The sequence below is a fragment of the Barbus barbus genome (genome assembly GCF_936440315.1).
Source record: "Barbus barbus genome assembly, chromosome: 4".
Classification (NCBI taxonomy): domain Eukaryota; kingdom Metazoa; phylum Chordata; class Actinopteri; order Cypriniformes; family Cyprinidae; genus Barbus; species Barbus barbus.
In genome coordinates, this window is record NC_136732.1 from 9216716 (window position 1) to 9237909 (window position 21194).

Sequence of the window (21194 nt, forward strand, 5' to 3'; positions counted from 1 at the left end):
GGAAAGGTTTTGTGATTGTTGTTATTTTTCTACGTCAATAAACGTAACCTTATGGTCAAACAATGTGTGATATGTCATAATTATGTGGATTTGATATGTGCATTATGAAGCAAAGGATGCAATGCCTCCGTTTCCTGTTCTTAGCTGACAGGAGCGGCACCCGGTGTGGTCTTCTGCTGTTGTAGCTGTATCATGGACAGGCGTGGGCTTCTCTCTTTTGCTTTCACATCTAGATGCCTAAATGCATTGAGTTGCTGCCATGTGATTGGCTGATTAGCAGTAACAAGCAATTGAACAGGTGTACTTATAAGTGGCCGGTGAGTGTATATATATATATATATATATATATATATATATATATATATATATATATATATATATATATATATATATATTACCATTCTTAGTTATTTTAAATTTGCAACTTTTAAATTGAGCTATTTAATATTCTAAGCAACACTGCCGTTCAAAAGTTTGGGATCAGTAAGAGTTTTAATGTTTTTAAAGGAGTCTGTTGATGGCTGTATTTATTTGATCAAAAATACAGTAAAAAACAAAAAAGAAAACAGTAATATTGTAAAATAATTTCTGTGACACAGCAATGAATTTTCAGCATCATTACTCCAGTCTGAAGTGTCACATGATCCTTCAGAAATCAGTCTAAACTGATTTATTATCCGTGTTGAAACTCTTGTGCTGTTTAAATTTGTTTTTGGAACCTGTGATACATTTTTCTTTGATGAATAGAAAGTTAAAAGAACACTATTTATTCAAATTAGAAATATTTTCTAACAATATAAGTCTTTAGCATCACTTTTTATCCGTTTAACATATCCATGCTGAATAAAAGTATTAATTTCTTTAAAAAAAAGGACTGAATCCAATCTTTTGAATAAATCCTGTTTTTTTTTATTACTTTTTAGTTATCAAAGAATCCTGAAAAAAAGTATCACAGGTTCCAAAAACTATTGAGCAGCACAACTGTTTCCAACAGTGATTATAAATCAGCATATCAGATTGATTTCTGAAGATAATCACGCTGAAGCCTCAAGGAATGATGAAAATGTAGCTTCACATGAATAAATGATATTTTAAAGTATACTGAAATAGAAAATTGTTATTTTAAATTGCAATATTATTTCACAAAATTAAAGTTTTTGGTTTCCCCCTGTGTTTTTGATCAAATAGATACAGCCTTGATGAACATAAGACATTTAAAAAAAAACAAAAATACATACTGATCCCAAACTTTTGAACGGCAGTGTATATTTTCTTTCCATTAGGCTATATGCTATTATATTTATGGAGATGAGTACGCCAAATAATGAAACACAAGACATGATAAATTGTCTATTTTTGCCGATCAATTCGCTTTTATTTTGAAAGCAGCTCTATTGTGCTGCGTATTCTGGTCGCCATGTTTAGCCGGATTCATGCAGTTAAACAGAAGAACTGCCTTGTCCAGCTTTCGCCAGTAGTTTTACTCTTTTATATAATTAATACACACATGTAAATACCCGTGCCTTTGATAATATGCTCAGTAACTCTGGGCAGTAAAGGGACGCGTTATTTCTTTGGTAAGTGTGTACTAGTGTTACATTGACAGCTGGTTAGCGTTAGCTGTGGTAGTGACTTCATCAATATCAATCAATAGATCGATCACAACATGGCGCTGTGCAACTCATCAAACCAATATAAACGGTATTAACAGCTACCATTGGGCCTCATATTTATTAATATGGGCATACAGAACTCTGTTTGGGTTTGTGTGTTAATCTGTGTCAGGATGCTTTCAGATTCACTTTGGGAGGACAATCAGAAGAGATTGTATTTTTTTTAAGGAGCAATTTATTTTAAGTTTACTTTCTGGTGAAATATTGAAAACCTGTCAATGTAGCATGTCTGGATCACATTTGAGCTCTATAAGAAATTATAGAGCCATGATTCCTCTACTTAGTATGAATCAGTGTTTAGCATATGCATTATTTATTTTGCATTACAGTAATACAGATGTAGCATTCTTAAAGTTGTAATTATATATTTTTTTAATTATTAAATGTATGTCATGGTTGTATCTGTTGTAGTGCAATTTATTTATTTTTATTGTTTTATTCTATTTTATTATTTTACTTAAGTTTCTGCAATACACCCAGCAGAGACCATATTGGGCAGGTAATTAAATAAAAAATTGTTATACTAATTCGATGATGATAAACTGATGATATTATTTATTTTTTTAAATTTACTCTTTTACTATGTTGATTTGTACATTTACTAACATTGTAATATACCCAGCAGAGTCCATATTGTTCAGGTTATTAAATTATTAGCAAAATGTGATGACTTTATTATTATGATGTCATTTATTTTAAATTTTCTACTATGGTGATTTTTTTTCCCCCGCCAACAGAGTGAAGGTCAAAGTCAGCTTTTTTTATTTTGCACCATAAAAGCAACATGTGCTGACCACAGCCAAAACATCAGAAAAAAAATCAACCAACAAAAAGCATTAGGATGTTTAAATTTTACAATCATTAAATACTAATTATAAAAACAGGAAATCAAGAAAAGAAAAAGAAAAAATACAAAACATCACCACACAAAGAAAAGAGAGGGCAAAAAAGGTGTTTTCAAGTTAAGCAAAAACCTGAGAAAAACAAATATGTATTCCAGCATAAACAGTGTTACAGTAATCCAGCCTGGTTGAAATTAATGCATGAATAACTTTTTCCTGGATATTTTCTTTACAAGGGCCCAGAGTAGGGCTCAATTATTTAAAAGGTGTGGAAGGCCAAACAAAATAACTTCAAACTTTTTTTTATTTAACTGATGGAAATTATTTTCGATCTAATTCTTGATGTCCTCTAAACAAGCCAGCAATGGGGATACTGAATCAGAACCTGATTTTAGAGGGAAATAAAGCTGAGTATCATCTGCTTAAATGTGGTATGAAATGTTATAAGACTAAAACATAAAAAGATGGAGCAAATATAGGGAGAGTAAAATTGGACCCAAAATAGAGCCCTGGGGTACCCCACAAGTGATGGGAACTGAGCTTGATGAAAATTCACCAATTTCCATAGAAAAAGTCCTATTTGTGAGATGCAATGCAAACCAATCGAATGCAGCATCACAAATGCCAACCTAAAGATTTAATCTTTTTTAACAGGATGTGGTGATCTACTGTATCGAAAGCAGCGCTCAGATCCAATAATAGAAGAATCGTACAGTTACCAGAGTCTGCAGAGTCCACATTGGCCAGGTTATTGACACCTAAATTTTCTTGATTTATTTCAGTTATGGACCCTCTTAAGCAGGCTGATGTCATGCACCTTCAGGAGTCTCGTTCCTCAGCTCTGGATCTGTCCGTGGGTTGCAGGCAGAGTCCGTTAAAGTCAAACTCCATGGAGGCTTTGGATCGGGTGAAAAAGCCCAGCTGGTGTGGCATTACCTCAGGGACCAAGAGCATTAACATGTCCGAGCCTCGGTACATCACTCGGCCTAGCAAACCGAATTCTCCAGGTCATCCAGAACCAGGATCGAAGCATCATGGGACAAGGACTTGTGGCACATCATCCCACGGCCCCTACTCTATACCTTTACCACTGATCAATGGCTTGCCATCTGTGGCTCAGAAATTGTCTCAGTGCCCACCCACAGACCAAGTATTTACAGATGACAGTGATTACAGTGTCAAACTGGACGATATGTTGACACAAACAAAGAAATGTCACAAAAAAGCAGATTCTGTATTAGAAAACAGCACATTGGGAGGAAGGATAGCACACAGTGTATTAGAGACACATCCACAAGACATTTTGACTGGTTGTAGTGAAACATACATGAGTGACACAGGCATGTCACAAACTAAGGGCTCATCGTGTTTACCTCAGGACGCCAGCGCGGCTGCATACACACTATGTTCCACCAGCTCAGCGGTTGAGCAAACTGCCATCGAAACGCTCGCATCTGAATGTTCCGGCGCTAAAAAAACATCTCCATGCTCCATCGAATACATCTCTAGTGACCATGACAGTGACATCATTGAGGTGCCAGTAAGCAACTCCAGATGTAAGATGCCTCCAAACTGCCACTTACGAACTCGGAGCGTTATAGTTAATGAGAGAAGTCGTAGAAGACAAATAAATTCCTCCATAAAGCAAGAAGTTAAAATGGAATGCTCTCCCAAAAATGTGAACAATTTCTATGCCCTGGATGAACCTGTTTTTGAAGCCCATGATGACAGGGGTGGCTCTAAATCCAAGTCCTTGCTGTCGTGGATGGAGTCGGTCTGTATTCCCATATCTCCAGAGGACAGCGATCAAGACATGGGTGCTGCTTTTCCAAAAAACCTCCCATCTACCTCAGATGCCGAGAACACAAGAGTCTTCAAGTCTCCACAGATTGGGGCTTTGTCTTCAACGTCAGGCCGTCCGCAGAAAACTCCGGCCTCGAAGAGCAGGAAACGGGCAAAACCGAGGCCCAAACCGAGAGCCAAACCCAAGAAACCCGCTAAGCGGGTGAGAGCACCACCTGCTGGCAAATCGGCAACAAGCACGGCAAAGAGAAGACGCAGAAAACCTTGCTCATCTGGACCTTCATCCATGTTTTCCCCTCAAGAGCCGGAGATAAAACTAAAATATGCAAACCACAAAGAAGAGAAGAAGCACTCCAGGCTGGAGAGCTTCGCCCCGTATATTCACAAGGAGCTCTCATCCTGCACAATCATCAATTTTAGGGAAGAGGATGTTTTTTCGACAAAGAAAGCGTTGCAGCAGGTGGTCTCGGGGGTCATCCCAAAGACGTCCTGTTTACAGCTGGGCCGTGTTGGCTCTGACGCCAGGTTGCAGGTCAGGCATTTCTGCTGCCTGTGCGAAAGAGCTGGCAATGTTGAAGGCCTCGGGGACTTGCATGGGCCGTACCACTCCAGTGGAGCTCAGGCCATCTGTAAATCCGACAGCAGTCCTCCTGCCCAAAAGCAGGAACCTGACTGCAGCGATTTGGACTCAGTCTACAGTTTGGAGGATAGTGCATCCCAGTCTGTCAAACGGCAGAGGAAGGAGAACTGCTCAGAGAGTCTTGAGGAGTCTGGTGTGTGTAGTGAGCACTGGATACATGAGGACTGTAGCATTTGGACTGTAGGCATCTTTTTGGTTAAAGGGAAACTCTACGGATTGGAGGAAGCCATCCGGCTTGCGCTAGAAACAGTAAGCCTTTCTCTTCCCCTTTCAGAGTGAATCTAATGAAGAAATGTCTGGTTCATGTTTCTCCCGAAATATCGACAGAAAAAGAAATTATATTTTGCATTATGAAAGTGAGTGCTGTTTTATTTAGATTTTTAGATTTTGTGATTTTTTTGCATTGTGACATTGTTCCAATATTTCAACAATATCCACTACTGTTCAAAAGCTTGGGGTTGGTACATTTTTTTTCTTCATTATTTTTTAAAGAAATTGTTACTTATATTCAGCAAGGAATAAATTAAATTGATAAAAAGTGATGGTAAAGAAAAAAGGGAAATTGTACGGATTGGAGGAAGCCATCCAGCTTGCGCAAGGAATAGTAAGTCTCCTTCTTCCCCTGTCAGAGTGAATCTAATGAAGAAATGTCTGGGTCATATTATATTTTGTGTTATGAAAGTGAGAGCTGATTTTTGTAATCCTGTTTTTTTTTTTTTTTGTTACATTGTGGCTTTTTCTTTTTAAGCTTAAAATAGATATATACAATATCTCACAGAAGTGAGTACACCCCTCACATTTTTGTCAATATTTTATTATATCTTTTCATGTGACAACACCGAAGAAATGACACTTTTCTACAATGTAAAGTAGTGAGCATGCAGCCATGCAGACCAATTTGATGCAGTGTGCGGCGTATGGTCTGAGCACTGACAGGCTGAGCCCCCACCCCTTCGACCTCTGCAGCAATGCTGGCAGCACTCATACGTCTATTTCCCAAACACAACCTCTGGATATGACGCTGAGCACGTGAACTCAGCTTCATTGGTTGACTATGGCGAGCCCTGTTCTGAGTGGAACATGTCCTGTTGAACCACTGTATGGTCTTGGCCACTGTGCTGCAGCTCAGTTTCAGGGTCTTGGCAATCTTCTTATAGCCTATGCGAGGGTTCCTCAAATCTTTCCCTGGAGGGCCAATCTGCTACAGAGTTCAGCTCCAACCCTGATAAAACTCACCTACCTGTGATTTTCTAATGATCTTGAAGACTCTGATTAGCATGTTCAGGTGTGTTTGATTAGGGTTAGAGCTAAACTCTGCAGGAGTGGGCCAGATTTGAGGATTCCTGGTCTACGCCATCTTTATGTAGAGCAACAATTCTTTTTTTCAGATCCTCAGAGTTCTTTGCCATGAGGTGCCATGTTGAACTTCCAGTGACCAGTATGAGAGAGTGAGAGCGATAACACCAAATTTAACACACCTACTCCCCATTCACACCTGAGACCTTGTAACACTAATGAGTCACATGACACCGGGGAGAGAAAATGGCTAATTGGGCCAAATTTGGACATTTTTACTTAGGAGTGTTCTCACTTTTGTGGCCAGCGGTTTAGACATTAATGGCTGTGTGTTCAGTTATTTTGAGGGGACAGCAAATTTACACTGTTATACAAGCTGTACACTCACTACTATTTTACATTGTAGCAAAGTGTCATTTCTTCAGTGTTGTCACATGAAAAGATATAATAAAATATTTACAAAAATGTGAGGGGTGTACTCACTTCTGTGAGATACTGTATAATACATATATTTTACACTCTTACACGCTTGGCCCTGATCTTCTGTAAATTTCTTTTTGGTTAAATATGTGAATTGACATGTGCTTGACAGATGCTGTGAGATTTTTGTCTCTTTATTTCATATAAAAACTATTGTCTGACTATTAAATTTATAATTACACTGCCTTTGAATCTTGTGAAGCTGTAAAGTGCTGTTTTGTTTGGTTGTTGCAGGTGTGTTCACATTGTCACAGGGTTGGAGCCACTTTGGGATGTTTATTCAAAGATTGCCCCAATAAGTACCACTTCCCCTGTGCCCTGCAGTCAGGTAATGGTCATCAGTTTGCCTGTATTGTCTCTCTCATGAGCCCATGCAGACGGGAACCAAAAATAATGTACGATAATTGTACAAAACTACAGTGTCAGTTTGGTTGCACTGATGGTTCTGAGAAAGAAAAAAATAAATAAATGTATATATATTTGTTTCAAGGCAGTGGTGAATGACAGATGCATTTCAGGGATGCGTCCTGCGTCTTCGGCAGCTGGCTTGTTGACTTGCTGCCCTATCAGGCAAAGAGGTACAAAGGTACCTCCTGAAATTGATTTTGGACAGACTTCTGAGGCACTTCTGGACGCCCCTTCCTACCTTCATATCCACTTTATTTTGCAAAGGGAAAGTAAGCTATTTTTTGAAGATGCGTGAGACTTCCAATTGATTGGCTGCTGTAGATAAATACCTAGAAGGATAACAAAGTGCAGTAAACAATAAAACTGATTTTAAAAAATGCCAGTTTGCAAAATCAAGCCACATAACAATCTGTTTTTACAAATAAAAATAAGTGCAAGTGAATAACATCAGAAGCCTTGCACATACCAGTTACAATTGGCTGCTTACGGTAACATAAAACTATGGAGGCAGCATTTTTCAGCTTTCAGACGCAGCCTAGGTCTCTACTAGTGCGCTGATGCAACATTCAGGTGTGTTTCATTAAGAAGACATGCGTTGTTGGAGGGGCTTCAGAAACCGGGTTGGGAACCACTGTTTGCAGTCGTTTTCACACTTGAAATAGTTAACCCTGGGTCATTGTAAACCCTGTTTATCTTGCTTCACCTTTCATGCTGCTCATAATTACCCGGGGTTAAAGGATCAGTTTACTTGATTGATTGTGGTCTGATTCAGTAAAAGCTCTAGAATTGCACATCCTCTTATTATTACAGACTGTATTATCAGGTCTTTCCTAAATGGACTTTTCAGTGGACTGTAAACGTAAGAATAAATCAGTCTCTTAAGCACTCCAGTTCATGTGTTTCGACCACCATTTAACATGCACACAAAAGATGAAACGGCTATTTATACAACACACACTGTTTCTGTGACTGTCCAAAGCACATGAATACGAGGCGCACAATTGGCTCTCTGTTGCTAAGCATCTAGCTGTAACATTCTAACACCACATTATTTGAACACTGTACAAACAAAAGCAGTGCTAACTGTGCTCTGAAGCAGGGTTTCATACTTTTACCTGAGGTTAAGAGTGGGGTTTAGAACGACAACAACCCGGGTTTAAGCACAGTGTGAAAAGCGCTGTTGAGATTTTAGCTCCTTGTAAGACATCAGTTTGTTTCCCATTCCCAGTTCTGGAGTTTCTCACTCATCTCCGTTTTGTTGCATTGATACTTGTTTCTTTTATATCTTGTTGAGGTGCTTATCTGCACTATTGTATCTCCACAGACAGTGTACTGAATGAGGAGAACTTCACGATAAGATGCCCGAAGCACAAGGTAACTCAGAGATATTCTAGCTGGAGTTTCTCAGAAACAAGATATGAAAATGACATGAGTTTGCAGCATAATAGACTGTAGTACTGGCTTTCTCCGCTTTATTGTCTTCCTCTTGCATCATCCTCACTGCTGATAATGATCACACTTTGTCATCCAGAATGAGCGTTAGCAGGTTGAAGAACAGATGACATTTTGGAGGTGCTGATATGGTTTTGAAGGTATTTTACTGCAAGTATCTCACTACTCACCTCAAATTCAGAAGAATGATATTAGTTATATTTTGCTTAAAGAAAATGTGTGCAGGCCTTATTCGGATCATTGAATTATTCTTGGACTGACCAACGTATTTAGGGAGAAAGTTACAGTGGGGCAAATAAATATTTGATACACTGCCGATTTTTCAAGTTTTCCCACTTACAAAGAATGGAGAGATCTGTAATTTTCATCTTAGGTACACCTCAACTGTGAGAGACAGAATATTTAAAAAAAAAAATCCAGAAAATCACATTGTATGATTTTTGAATAATTAATTTCCATTTTATTGCATGAAATAAGTATTTGATACAATAGAAAAATAGAACTTAATATTTGGTACAGAAACCTTTGTTTACAATTACAGAGGTCAGACGTTTCCTGTAGTTCTTGACCAGGTCTGCACACACTGCAGCAGGGATTTTGGCCAACTCCTCCATACAGGTCTTCTCCAGATCTTTCAGGTTTTGGGGCTGTCGCTGGGCAACACAGAGTTTCAGCTCCCTCCATAGATTTTCTATTGGGTTCAGGTCTGGAGAGTGGCTAGGACCTTGAAATGCTTCTTACGGAGTCACTCCTTAGTTGCCTTTGCTGTGTGTTTGGGGTCATTGTCATGCTGGAAGACCCAGCCACGACCCATCTTCAATGCTCTTACTGAGGGAAGGAGGTTGTTGCCCAAAATCTAGCGATACATGGCCCCATCCATCCTCCCCTCAATACAGTGCAGTCGTCCTGTCCCCTTTGCAGAAAAGCACCCCCAGAGCATGATGTTTCCACCCCCATGCTTCACGGTTGGGATGGTGTTCTTGGGATTGTACTCATCCTTCTTCTTTCTCCAAACACGGCAAGAAATACCAAAAAGTTCTATTTTGGTCTCATCTGACCACATGGTCTTCTCCCATGCCTCCTCGGGATCATCCAGATGGTCTTTAACAAACTTCAGACGGGCCTGGACATGTGCTGGCTTGAGCAGGGGGACCTTGCGCGCGCTGCAGGATTTTAATCCATGAGGGTGTAGTGTGGTACTAATGGTAACCGTTGAGACTGTGGTCCCAGCTCTCTTCAGGTCATTGACCAGGTCCTCCCGTGTAGTTCTAGGCTGATCCCTCACCTTTCTCAGGATCATTGTTACTCCACGAGGCGAGATCTTGCATGTAGCTCCAGTCCGAGGGAGATTGACAGTCATCTTGAATTTCTTCCATTTTCTAATAATTGCGCCAACAGTTGTTGCCTTATCACCAAGCTGTTTGCCTATTGTCCTGTAGCCCATCCCAAACGTGTGCAGGTCTACAATTTTGTCCCTAGTGTCCTTAGACAGCTCTTTGGTCTTGCCCATAGTGGAGAGGTTGGAGTCTGATTGATTGAGTGTGTGAACAGGTGTCTTTTATACAGGTAACGAGTTCAAACAGGTGCAATAGTGGACGATAGGAGGGCTTCTAACAGGTCTGTGAGAGCCAGAATTCTTGCTGGTTGGTAGGTGATCAAATACTTATTTCATGCAATAAAATGGAAATTAATTATTTAATAATCATACAATGTGATTTTCTGGATTTTTTTTTAAATATTCTGTCTCTCACAGTTGAGGTGTACCTACGATGAAAATTACAGATCTCTCCATTCTTTGTAAGTGGTAAAACTTGAAAAGTCGGCGGTGTATCAAATACGTATTTGCCCCACTGTACATTAAAAACATGCATTTTAACATCAATGTTACATTTTGATGTAAATCCACTTTTGTTTATATCTAATTGTTCTATAGTCTATATACAGTATTTAATGGCATTACATCAGCTGTAGTTAAATTACAGAAAATAATTGAGTAAAGAGTAATCCCTTACATTGCATTTTCAAGGAAAATTTATTTATATTACAGTAAAGAATTAAGGTCAATGCACAGAGTCTGAAATTTTCGCACGCTAGAAAATAAATACGACCTCACGTTGTGTTAATCTCGTTTACACACTGCCTCCGAAACTTTCGTCTGTCGTAAAAAAAATTCGGATCAGGTTCGATTTTCTGCGTTTTCGCATCCATAGCATGTATTTTGATAGGAAACGATGATGAATATGAAAAAAAAGAGAGAAAAAAACGCATACGAAAATTTTGGACTCAGTGTGCAAGGACCTTCACTTTCTGAAGCAGTACACCCAACACTGCCACCAAATCTCATTATGTGCAAAAAACTACTGTAATGCTGAAACGGTGTATTATTAGAGGTATTCATAGATTATGGTAGAATTAGTAGTACTGCTTTTGATAGATGGATTTTTTTAATCCAAATCCACAAATTACAGTTAATGTATTGCATAAATTAGAATTGGCAATGAAAAAATTGGGATATACAATAATAAATAACAGCGAGGGGAAAATCACAATGGAAATGGCATAATGCATATAATTTCATTTTATTTTGTGCCTAACATCACCCAGGCATGTACTAACGAGCTGACGAGTTGCTGATCAGGTGTGTTTAATTAGGACCAGTTTGAAAATGTGTTGTATTGGTGTGCCTCCAGGAACAGGTTTGGAAAACTGACATAACTTGGATATAATAACACTTCTTATGCAAGTCTGGCAAACTCTGTTCTTGTTTGGTGTCAGTTACAGATTTAATGAAGTCAGTTTTTCAGCATTAATGATAATTTCGAACACTAAAGCTGTGTTTTATGGTGTAATGATGTTTCATTTTTCTTTGATCTCCCTCTGCAGGTAGACTTTGACAGGTGTTGGGTTATCTGGCTGTGGAGTGGATCCCTAATGTGATTACAGATTGTTCCATTTGAATTAGTACTTCACATATTGAGTTTTTACATGGACTCTCAGGCAGTTGAATGTTCGGGACTGGATGTGCTTCGTCTGTGCTGCAGACAGCCGCTGCCTTTTACCTGTTAACCCTTGGACAATGCTGGATGGTTGTCATTGCATGCCACTGCAGATTTTTACATCTCCATTTCATTTAAGTTTACTGAAGCCCAAATATATCCGTTGGCTTCTGGCTGAATCCCATAAAACCCTTTACAATGGTACGGAAATCTAACCAACAGTGGAGGTAAAAACGAGAGCCTCGTTTCATTTGAAGTGACAGTACAAGCGTATTGAGCAGGAGTGCTTGATTTTTAATTGTATTCTTACATGCACTTAAGCGTCTTGTTCATTAAATATGTAACAGCAACTGTCCATTCTGTAACAGCGATGTCTTTATTACATAAAACTGAAATGCTGAATGAACTAGTCTCCTCCAGTGGAACCGTATGCACTATTATGTGAACATATTTATTTCTATTTGTTTAATGCATAGGTGTGTATTTATTTGCCAATGAGCAGCCTCCTTTAAAAGGACAGAGTGTGTTTTAGCACCTTGTATAAATGTAGTAAAGGCACATTATAATTTGATGTTTGTAACAGCTACAGGGTGCTTTAAATATGAATCTGATTTCAGTTATATTTTGCAACTCGTGGCCTGGGAATCAAGGAGTCACAGTGTCTGTAGGATTTTCCATTTCACCTGAAGCCTTGTGGTGTTTCGAGTTCTGTTTCAATAAATGCTTTTATTCTACATTCCTAACACTCGATTGTGTGACGGTCCTTTATTTGGCACTGTAGTCAATGTGTTGATGCACATTTGTCCTGGTGGTGGTGCTAAACAACCTTCAGACCGCAGACAAACGTGTGAGCATGTCTTGAAAAGAGTGTCTTTGCTTCTGTTATAGTTAAATTTATCTCATATTAAACAACAGCAACTGCACACTACAGCTGAATAAAGCACGTTTACTTTGTGAGTGGGACTTACTCCTGGAAAAACTCATCATCACAATGGTACAGGGATGTGGGTGGTTGCAGTTGTGTCACTATCCAGTTCATAAGGTTTTCTGAGAGGAGTTGCTGTGTGGTTTATAGGGCATTCTGCTGCAGCTGCTAAATTGTTTTGAGTGGTTTTTAATGGAATACTTTCCAATTGCTAGGATGTTACCATGGCATTGCTTGGTGGTTGCTAAAGTTTTCTGGTTACTGGTCCAAATCAGTATGGCTAAGTTCACACAGCAGCAGAATATGGTTGTCTCGCTAGTCCTGTATTCCCCAATACGGTTGTGTTCACACACATTTTGGTTATTTATGGGAGTGCAACATCTTAATTTTCAAGATCACATTTCCTGTAAAGTCCTGCTGTGTGAATGGAACCGGACTTAAATTAAATAAATACATAAATGAAAAAAATTCAACTTTCCATTTATTAATTTAAAAAATACTTTGCTGATACTCCAGCAAAAACTGGTAGCCTAACTGATAAAGTTCAAACATTATTAATGATAAGTGTGAAAGAATTACATTTTGATTCAAAAGGTGTCCATGCTTTGAGGTTGTGCCTCAAAGAAAACAGAGCACGAGTAGAGAGTTATCATTCCCTTCTTTTGCATTTGAATGGCTAAATTGGCAAGACTTAGAAACACGTGCATCGCTCCATGACAACTTTGCAACTAATCCATGAATCGGAACCTGGTCCATATGGATCCCGGATCAAGTATGATCCATTGAACCCGTAAACATGTAAGGATAAACTTGCACCTCGACTGGACTTTTGACATTTCAAATGTGATACAACCCGAATTCCGGAACTGTTGGGACGTTTTTTTAAATTTTTGAATAAAATGAAAACTAAAAGACTTTCAAATCACATGAGGCAATATTTTATTCACAATAGAACATAGATAACATAAATGTTTAAATCGAGAAATTTTACACTTTCATCCACTAAATGAGCTCATTTCAAATGTGATGCCTGCTACAGGTCACAAAAAAGTTGGCACGGGGGCTGAAAAAGCAAGATATTTTGAAAAGATTCAGCTGGGAGAACATCCAGCAACTAATTAAGTTAATTGACATCAGGTCTGTAACATGATTAGCTATAAAAGGGATGTCTTAGAGAGGCAGAGTCTTTCAGAAGTAAAGATGTGCAGAGGCTCTCCAATCTGTGAAAGAGTGCATAAAAAGATTGTGGAATACTTTAAAAACAACGCTCCTCAATGTCAAATTGCAAAGGCTTTGCAAATCTCCGAGCTAAAGAGGAGGGAGACCTTCCAGTGTGTTATCAGCGTTAAGTTCAAAAGCCAGCATCTCTGATGGTATGGGGGTGCATAAGAGCATATGATATGGGCAGCTTGCATGTTTTGGAAGGCACTATGAATGCTTAAAGTTATAGAAAGGTTTTAGAGCAACATATGCTCCCCTCCAGATGACGTCTATTTCAGGGAAGGCCTTGTGTATTTCAGCAGGACAATGCAAAACCACATACTGTAGCTATTACAACAGCATGGCTTCGTAGTAGAAGAGTCCGGGTGCTGAACTGGCCTGCCTGCAGTCCAGATCTTTCACCTATAGAGAACATTTGGCGCACCATTAAACGAAAATATGTCAAAGACGACCACGAACTCTTCAGCAGCTGGAAACCTATATCAGTCAAGAATGGGACCAAATTCCAACACCAAAACTCCAGAACCTCATAACCCCGATACCCAGGCGTTTTCAAACTGTTTTGAAAAGAAGAGGAGATGCTACACCATGGTAAATATGCCCCTGTCCTAACTAGAGCTGTATCAGGCATCAAATTTCAAATGAGCTCATTTTGTGCGTAAAATTAAAAATTCTCAGTTTAAACATTTTTTTTCTGTTCTCTATGTTCTGTTGTGAATAGAATATTGGCTCATGTGATTTTTTTTATAATTTTAATAGTTTTCATTTGATTCAAATTTAAAAAACGTCCAAACATTTCCGGTACTCGGGTTGTAATACAGTTTTATTCACGTTGCCATATTTGATATCCAGTAAAATACACACTTCACTTGCGTTGTGTCGTTTCCGCTGTCGTTCCTCCACAGTACTCGAGCTGTTATTGGAAGCAGCTGTGTGAACAGGACATTTTTTTTTCCAGACTCACACCTGAAAGTATGGGTGTCAATCCCAAAAATGTAAAGTTTGAATTTAGCCTAATTGGAAAAATAATAGGCTTTATCAGGGTAGTAGTGCCATATTTAGTTTTTGACAGGAAATGAAAATGAGGTGAAGAAAGAAATAGTTTTTTTTTTTTTAATGGGGATTGTGCAGTTGTTCAAAAACATACTGATTATTCAGCTTTTCAAAATAATTTCAGTAGACAAAACTCCATAAAACAGATTGAAAGTTGTGAATTTTAAGGATTACATTAGATTTAGGATCTTTATACAGTGTTCACCAAATCTATCCTCCGCACATTTTCATTTACGTAAAATTCATTATGGCCTGTACCCGGACTAAGGTGTCTCTAGATGTTAAGTCAGTAGTTGTGGATGAGTTACAATGTTTAGTTACACATTTAGTGTGGTTATACATTTTTTTCAAATCTTTGAAAAAAGGAATAAGCTATAGTAATAATAATAATGCAGGCCTTAGTTAAAGTTCTCACATTTAGATACTGACCTCCTGTTATCCACAGATTCACAGTCTGAATAGTCTCTTATATTTCCTTATTTTTCCTCTAGTCAAATCTTATGACTCATCCCCCTCATTACCCAATCAGATCACTAGCTGTACCAGGCTGCCAAGGTCCCTGCTGACATCCGCTGTGTTTGTGGTGGAAATAGTGTGCTTGTCTCTTAGCAGTGTGTGAATTCACTGATCCAATAATAGTGCTGGTGTTGCTCAGACCTCTATCTCTACCTGACTGTGCCTATTACTTATCATGTGAGCTTTGATCAGGCTCCTGCAGATCAACTCTGTTCTGTGATTGTCCAAGAGTTAACTGATAATTAGATTTGATCTGATTTTCCTGGCTAAGTGAGAACATTTGCACATTCTATAGCATAACACTATTTAAAAATGATATAATAAGACATTATACAACATTATTATTATACAAAGTGACATTATAGCAGGCATAATGTCTAATCCAAAACGTCAGCTTGAATATTTGTTAACACTTCAGAATACTGTTTCTTATTTACTGCATAACTAATAGGATTTATTGACGAACTAACAGGTAATTATTCATTAACACTTGACTCACTACTGTTAACTACTAAGGAAGATGTGTTAACTAATCAGTATGTAATAAATTGTATGATTGTGTTAAGTAACAGTTAGCTAATCAATAACTAATGTATTCTGTCATACCTCCTGCAGAACTACTATTAATTATCTGCTAGTTAAGGTTCAAGACAAATAACTATGAAGTAACTACTAATGAACAGTCATACACAATTACATTGTTGTGACCCTTTCATATAAATGTTATTAGCAGTAGTAGTAGTAGTATGAAAATGCAATATTAATAAATGCAATACATTTTATAGAGGTTTTGCCTGTGTAGTGAATTGTTTTGTGAGTGTATTTTGTAAGAAATCAGCTTCCAATAGGAACCCCACCACCACTCCAGTACCTTGCGACAACTTACCTTAGTGTTTATATTTTATATACAGCACTGTATGTGTGCCTCCGCAGCATATACCATATTACCATTAATTCAATTCCTGTATGTAAGGCAAGGACTGAGGGAAAGTGAAAATACAGGGAACCCATTAGTAATGAATAAAGAATTATCAAATAATTCTGCAGGACTTATTTCAAACCTGAAACAGTAGGCCTATTTTAAAGTGAAAATATAGGGAGCCATTAGTAATTAATAAATAATTATCAAATAATTCTGGCGTTAGGCATTAACAAAACACAAAAACTTCCCAAGACCAAAAAACAAAAACAAAAAACAAATGACACAACAGCTTCATCCCAGTGTTTCAATAAATAAATAAATAAACAAACCACCATTTTACCGAATGTATCTGTAGTAAGTTGGGTAGTTATGGCAAGACAGTTGAGTTGGGGTTCCTTTCCGAAGCAGCAGACGGGATGAATAAAAATCCAGAATTACTCTTTGACAGTAGGTGGCACTTTTGAGCAAGCAGAAATACAACGGTTACCTCTGTAAACACAGTTTTTAGCCATTATTGGAGGTATTATGGAAAAATATCATAGAAACCTTTCTTAAGTCAGTTCTCTTTCATGCATCCCCCTTTAACTCGGTAAATATGCTCTCAAACTTTGCCCATATCTTCCAAGTGGACATTTCTCTCAGCCCACAGCAAGTGATATGAAGAAAATGCATGTTTTCCACTTCAGATATCCACTTTTCAAAGCAATGTATTATTTTTAAAACATTAAAATGACTAAATTTTGACTAGTCTACTATAGCAGCAGCAGTTACGTTTCTACCGATTGTAGTCAACTAATCTTGCACATTTCTATTTCGGTACATTTAAAAAGAAGATATCAATCTTTCTGTTTGCATGGTCAGTTAGCTCCTTTTGGTAGGCGCCATACACTTTGTAGCGAAAGCATGTTTCCTCATTCAAAAGTAGGAAATTGACTCACAAATCATCTAATATCAGATTTCCCTTCTAATCATATGCAAATGGCAACAGTAATTTCCTAACTCTTGACATATCAAGTTAATAGAGTGGAAAGGTTATGATGGCCTTACTTTTCAAGCACAGCACTGGTGCTATCTGCTTGTGTGTTGACTAATCTGTCCTGCTTATCTCAAAGATTAACCGTGAGAAGATGAGAGAGCGAGAGAGAGATGAGACGCAGGATCTGTCACGCCTGTGTAAAGTTGCTTTATGGCTGATGCCTGCAGCTAATAGCTGGTTCTCTCTGCTCGACATCCCTTCACTCTGGGCGTTAACATTATCTCAGCACCCAGAAATCCAACAGTATAATTTGTTTTCTGTCTTTATCATAATCTGCAGTGCTGCCCAAAGGTTTTCTGGATCATCCACATTTTGCATCTCTCTCAGTGGCTAAGCATCTTTGCTCAACCTTATTAATTAATAATGTAGGAATAAATAGTCTAGCAATAAGTTTGTCATTTTGTTGTGAGGTATCCTGTGTGGGAGGAAAAGTACATAAAAGAGTATAGAAATATGATACTTAAATGCAAATTGAATGTAGTGTTTTCATACACTTAATTGTATGTTATTTACAATTAAATGAAAATTGTGGTTTAAAGGAGACCTATTATGCCCCCTTTTTACAAGATACAGGTGTCCCCAGAATGTGTCTGTGAGGTTTCAGCTCAAAATACCCCACAGATAATTTCTTATATCATTTTGAAAATGTCTATTTTAAGTAGAAGCAGAAGTCTCTTTAAAGGGGTCATCGTATGCAAAACTCACTTTTCAAGTTGTTTGAACATAAATGGGTGTTGGAAGTGTGTGTACACATCCATCCTATAATGATAAAAATCCACCCAGTGTTTTTTTTTTAAATCCCTATTTTAAAATCTCCTTTCTCAAATCAGGCTGAGATTCCTGTCAGAATGACATAGTTCTGTAAAAGCCCCTCCCACAATAGTTGATTGACAAGGCCGTCTTACCTTAGACCCACCCTGAGTGAGCTGAGAGCTGTCCGTCATTGTGTCGAAGAAAAGATGTCTCTGATTAAGTGATTGAAGTGCTTTGTTGTTGGATGCAATGATGAATATAGCAGTCGCCATTAACTCCCGACTTGTGAGCTGCTGAAGACGCAGAGGATTAACGTTACTTTCGCTTTGAAGTGAATGCGCCGATCTAAATGCGTCTGTGTTCGCACAAATCATCCGTGATCCAGCTTCATCTACAGAAGAAGTGAGTATAACGTTTTTTTATGAATCTTTGCAAATCGCCTTTCCTAATAACATGCTAGTTAGCCAGTTTCGTGGCTAAAGTAAACAGTACTGCTCGTCACCCCAAGGAAGAGAGGGGCGGGGTCAGCAAAGCTCATTAGCATTTAAAGCAACATGGACTGAAAAACGGTTTGATGAAAACAGAGCTGATTTTGACAGGGTAAAGGTGGTTTTTACACTACCATTGAGAAATTTTAACCAAAGTATGCTATAGACTTTTCATTAAGACCCTAAAGAATCATATCAACTTGTGGAAAATGGGCATCTGATGACCCCTTGAAATGCTAATGAGCTCTGCTGACCCCGCCCCTCTCTTCCGTGGGGTGACAATCAGTACTGTTTAATTTAGCCGCGAAACTGGCTAACTAGCATGTTAATAGGAAATGCAATTTGCAAAGATTCATAAAAATACGTTATACTCACTCGGATCGGTGCATTCACTTCTAAACGAAAGTAGCTGCTCCTCGCCCCCTTTTCCAGAATAGGGCTGTGCCTTTACAGCTCGTACCTCATATTCTGCAAAAAAAATCTGTTGGTTATGATTATCATGTCTATCACGCTAAAATTATACATTTTAAACTCACCACATTCAATGTACTTAAGCACACTTCTTTTTCACAAGGGAAGGTAGTTTTGTGTTTCCAGGGCAACGGGAAACAGAAAATAGGTTCTGATATTTTCTCTGAGTGGAGTGGAGCTTAGTATACATCTGTTGATAAAAACTCTTACTAGAACAAGATAAGGATCTTTACCATGTGGGTTTGTAGCAGCTGTCAGCTGCTTACAGTCTGACAAATTTCAGTCATGTTCTCTAGATTTTCCACAAATTGTATAATAATATAGTAATCATAATTCATTAAATAGTAATGATGATGCTCGTTTTAGTTTGCTCCACTATTGAGCAGCAAAATATTTTTTGATTGTGCTCAGATGATCAAACAAATCAGCATGCTTCGCCATGTGTTCGGTGTGAATCAGGTTAAAAGCCATATGCTACCACACATAAATAGTTTACATCACTGTCTGATGAATTGCTCTGGCCACCAGAAAACTGCACTGGAATTCAGCCTTTGCAAGCTTTAAAAGAGGCTGACATTGAGATCTTGGAGTTCCGCTTTGAGCTTTAGGCATTAAAATCCAATCAGATGAATATAGATCAAGCTGTTCTTTCTGTCTGTACCTGGCTGTATTTCACTACCTCCCACTGCTAGATGGTCGACAGTAAAAATGATCTTCTATTCATATCCATATAAATCCTCCATGTGCAAGAACAGCCACTGAGTCACCTCTCTAGATGTCCAAAAAAGCACCACAGGGTTGTGATTTTTAGCAATACCATCTTGTGAAACTGTGTTTGGCTCTGAGGTGTGAAAGTGGAGGGATGGTAATAAGGTGGGAGTTTGATACATTCTCTTCTTATCCAGCATGAATCGTGGGAACAAAATGTACACGATAGATGTTGTTTTGTCTTCCTGCTTCTGTCTTGCAGTCTGAGCCGTCCAGATGGCAGAAGTACTAGAGTTGGTGCTTTAGTCAAACATTTTCAGTAAATCTTTGACAAGCAAATAAGATATTATCATTACATTTGTATTCCCTTTAATGTTTGTTTTTAGGGTTAAACTAAACTACCAAGAACAGGCCAACACACACAGTCCCCTAGGGCTCTTTCTCACATTGCGTCTTTGTTGCTCATTAGCATCCCATAATGAGTCAGCTCACTTCTGTCACTGTAATTTGTGTAAGGGAACTAGTCAGGAGCTTTCACTAACTCTGATCCCTTTGTAATACATATTTTAGTTTAATGAATTATCTATCCAGATACATTTAAAATTTTGTGTCTTTTTTCTCTACGTTTTCACCTTTTGTCTACACTGAGACATTTTGAAAATGCTATCCCAAGTAGATACATTTGCAAATGCCGGTAGTGTGGACTGTGAAAACTGAGGTAGGCTACCTGTTTTTGAAAATGGTGATGTATGTTTAGTCATATGATGCATATTGTACCTATATATATATATATATATATATATATATATATATATATATATATGGAATGATATATTGCTAAGAAAATTATCTACCAGAATGAAAACTTTTTCACATTTTCAGACGTATCAGTGTAAAAAAAAAAAAAGAACGGACAGAGAACATTTTCAAACAAATACGGCGTTTTCAAATTTTAAAATGTGCGTGTAGATTTAACTAATTATTTGATTAATTTAAAAAAATTACATAAAAATGCAAACATTTAAATATTTACTTACACATTTTTCTTTATCTGAAGATTCTATTTTACCTGTAGAGATCTATCCAATCGCTTTTCCATTCATTTTAAGGGCAGTTGCATCCCCAGGATGCTGCCATCTTTACTCACACTGCTGCTTAAAAGCAAATGTACTTTAGAATAGACTGAGCATTCTAAAGAATTCTAAAGTATTATGACAGAATACACTGCTACACTTTAATGGAATCAGTGCAGAAAGAGGGTTTTTGCCTAAAAATATGTGGAAAAAAGGGGGAAACTAACTATGTTTAACATTTTCGTGCAAGTATACAGCTCATTGGTCTATAGATATCAACAACTGCATTGGTCATTAATTCAAATATCGCTTAACTCGGCATGTTTTAAAATAAACAAATTAAAATAGAATCTCTTTTCCAGTAGACATGTATCTTGTGACACGTAAACAGAACTGCAATACTTAATAATTTATGACTGGTAAAGAGAGTGAAATGCC

General features: G+C 37.9%; 1 protein-coding gene across 1 annotated transcript; it reads left to right on the plus strand.

Annotated features, from left to right (window-relative positions):
* Positions 1-1667: 1667 nt before the first annotated feature.
* On the plus strand, positions 1668-12338 carry LOC306869152 (uncharacterized protein). Its single transcript, XM_079415780.1, has 6 exons — positions 1668-1701; positions 3298-5207; positions 6969-7062; positions 8467-8516; positions 8674-8734; positions 11478-12338. The coding sequence occupies exons 2-5, from the start codon at positions 3300-3302 to the stop codon at positions 8683-8685; spliced, it is 2064 nt and encodes a 687-aa protein (XP_079271906.1). The 5' UTR covers positions 1668-1701; positions 3298-3299; the 3' UTR covers positions 8686-8734; positions 11478-12338.
* Positions 12339-21194: the final 8856 nt, after the last annotated feature.

What these genes read in the sequence shown, in the direction of transcription:
- LOC306869152 (XM_079415780.1), top strand. Translation starts at nt 3,300, where the DNA reads ATGGACCCTCTTAAGCAGGCTGATGTCATGCACCTTCAGGAGTCTCGT. An exon ending in TCCGGCTTGCGCTAGAAACA is followed by an intron (nt 5,208 to 6,968) that starts GTAAGCCTTTCT and finishes TGGTTGTTGCAG; the next exon opens with GTGTGTTCACATTGTCACAG. An exon ending in CCCCTGTGCCCTGCAGTCAG is followed by an intron (nt 7,063 to 8,466) that starts GTAATGGTCATC and finishes GTATCTCCACAG; the next exon opens with ACAGTGTACTGAATGAGGAG.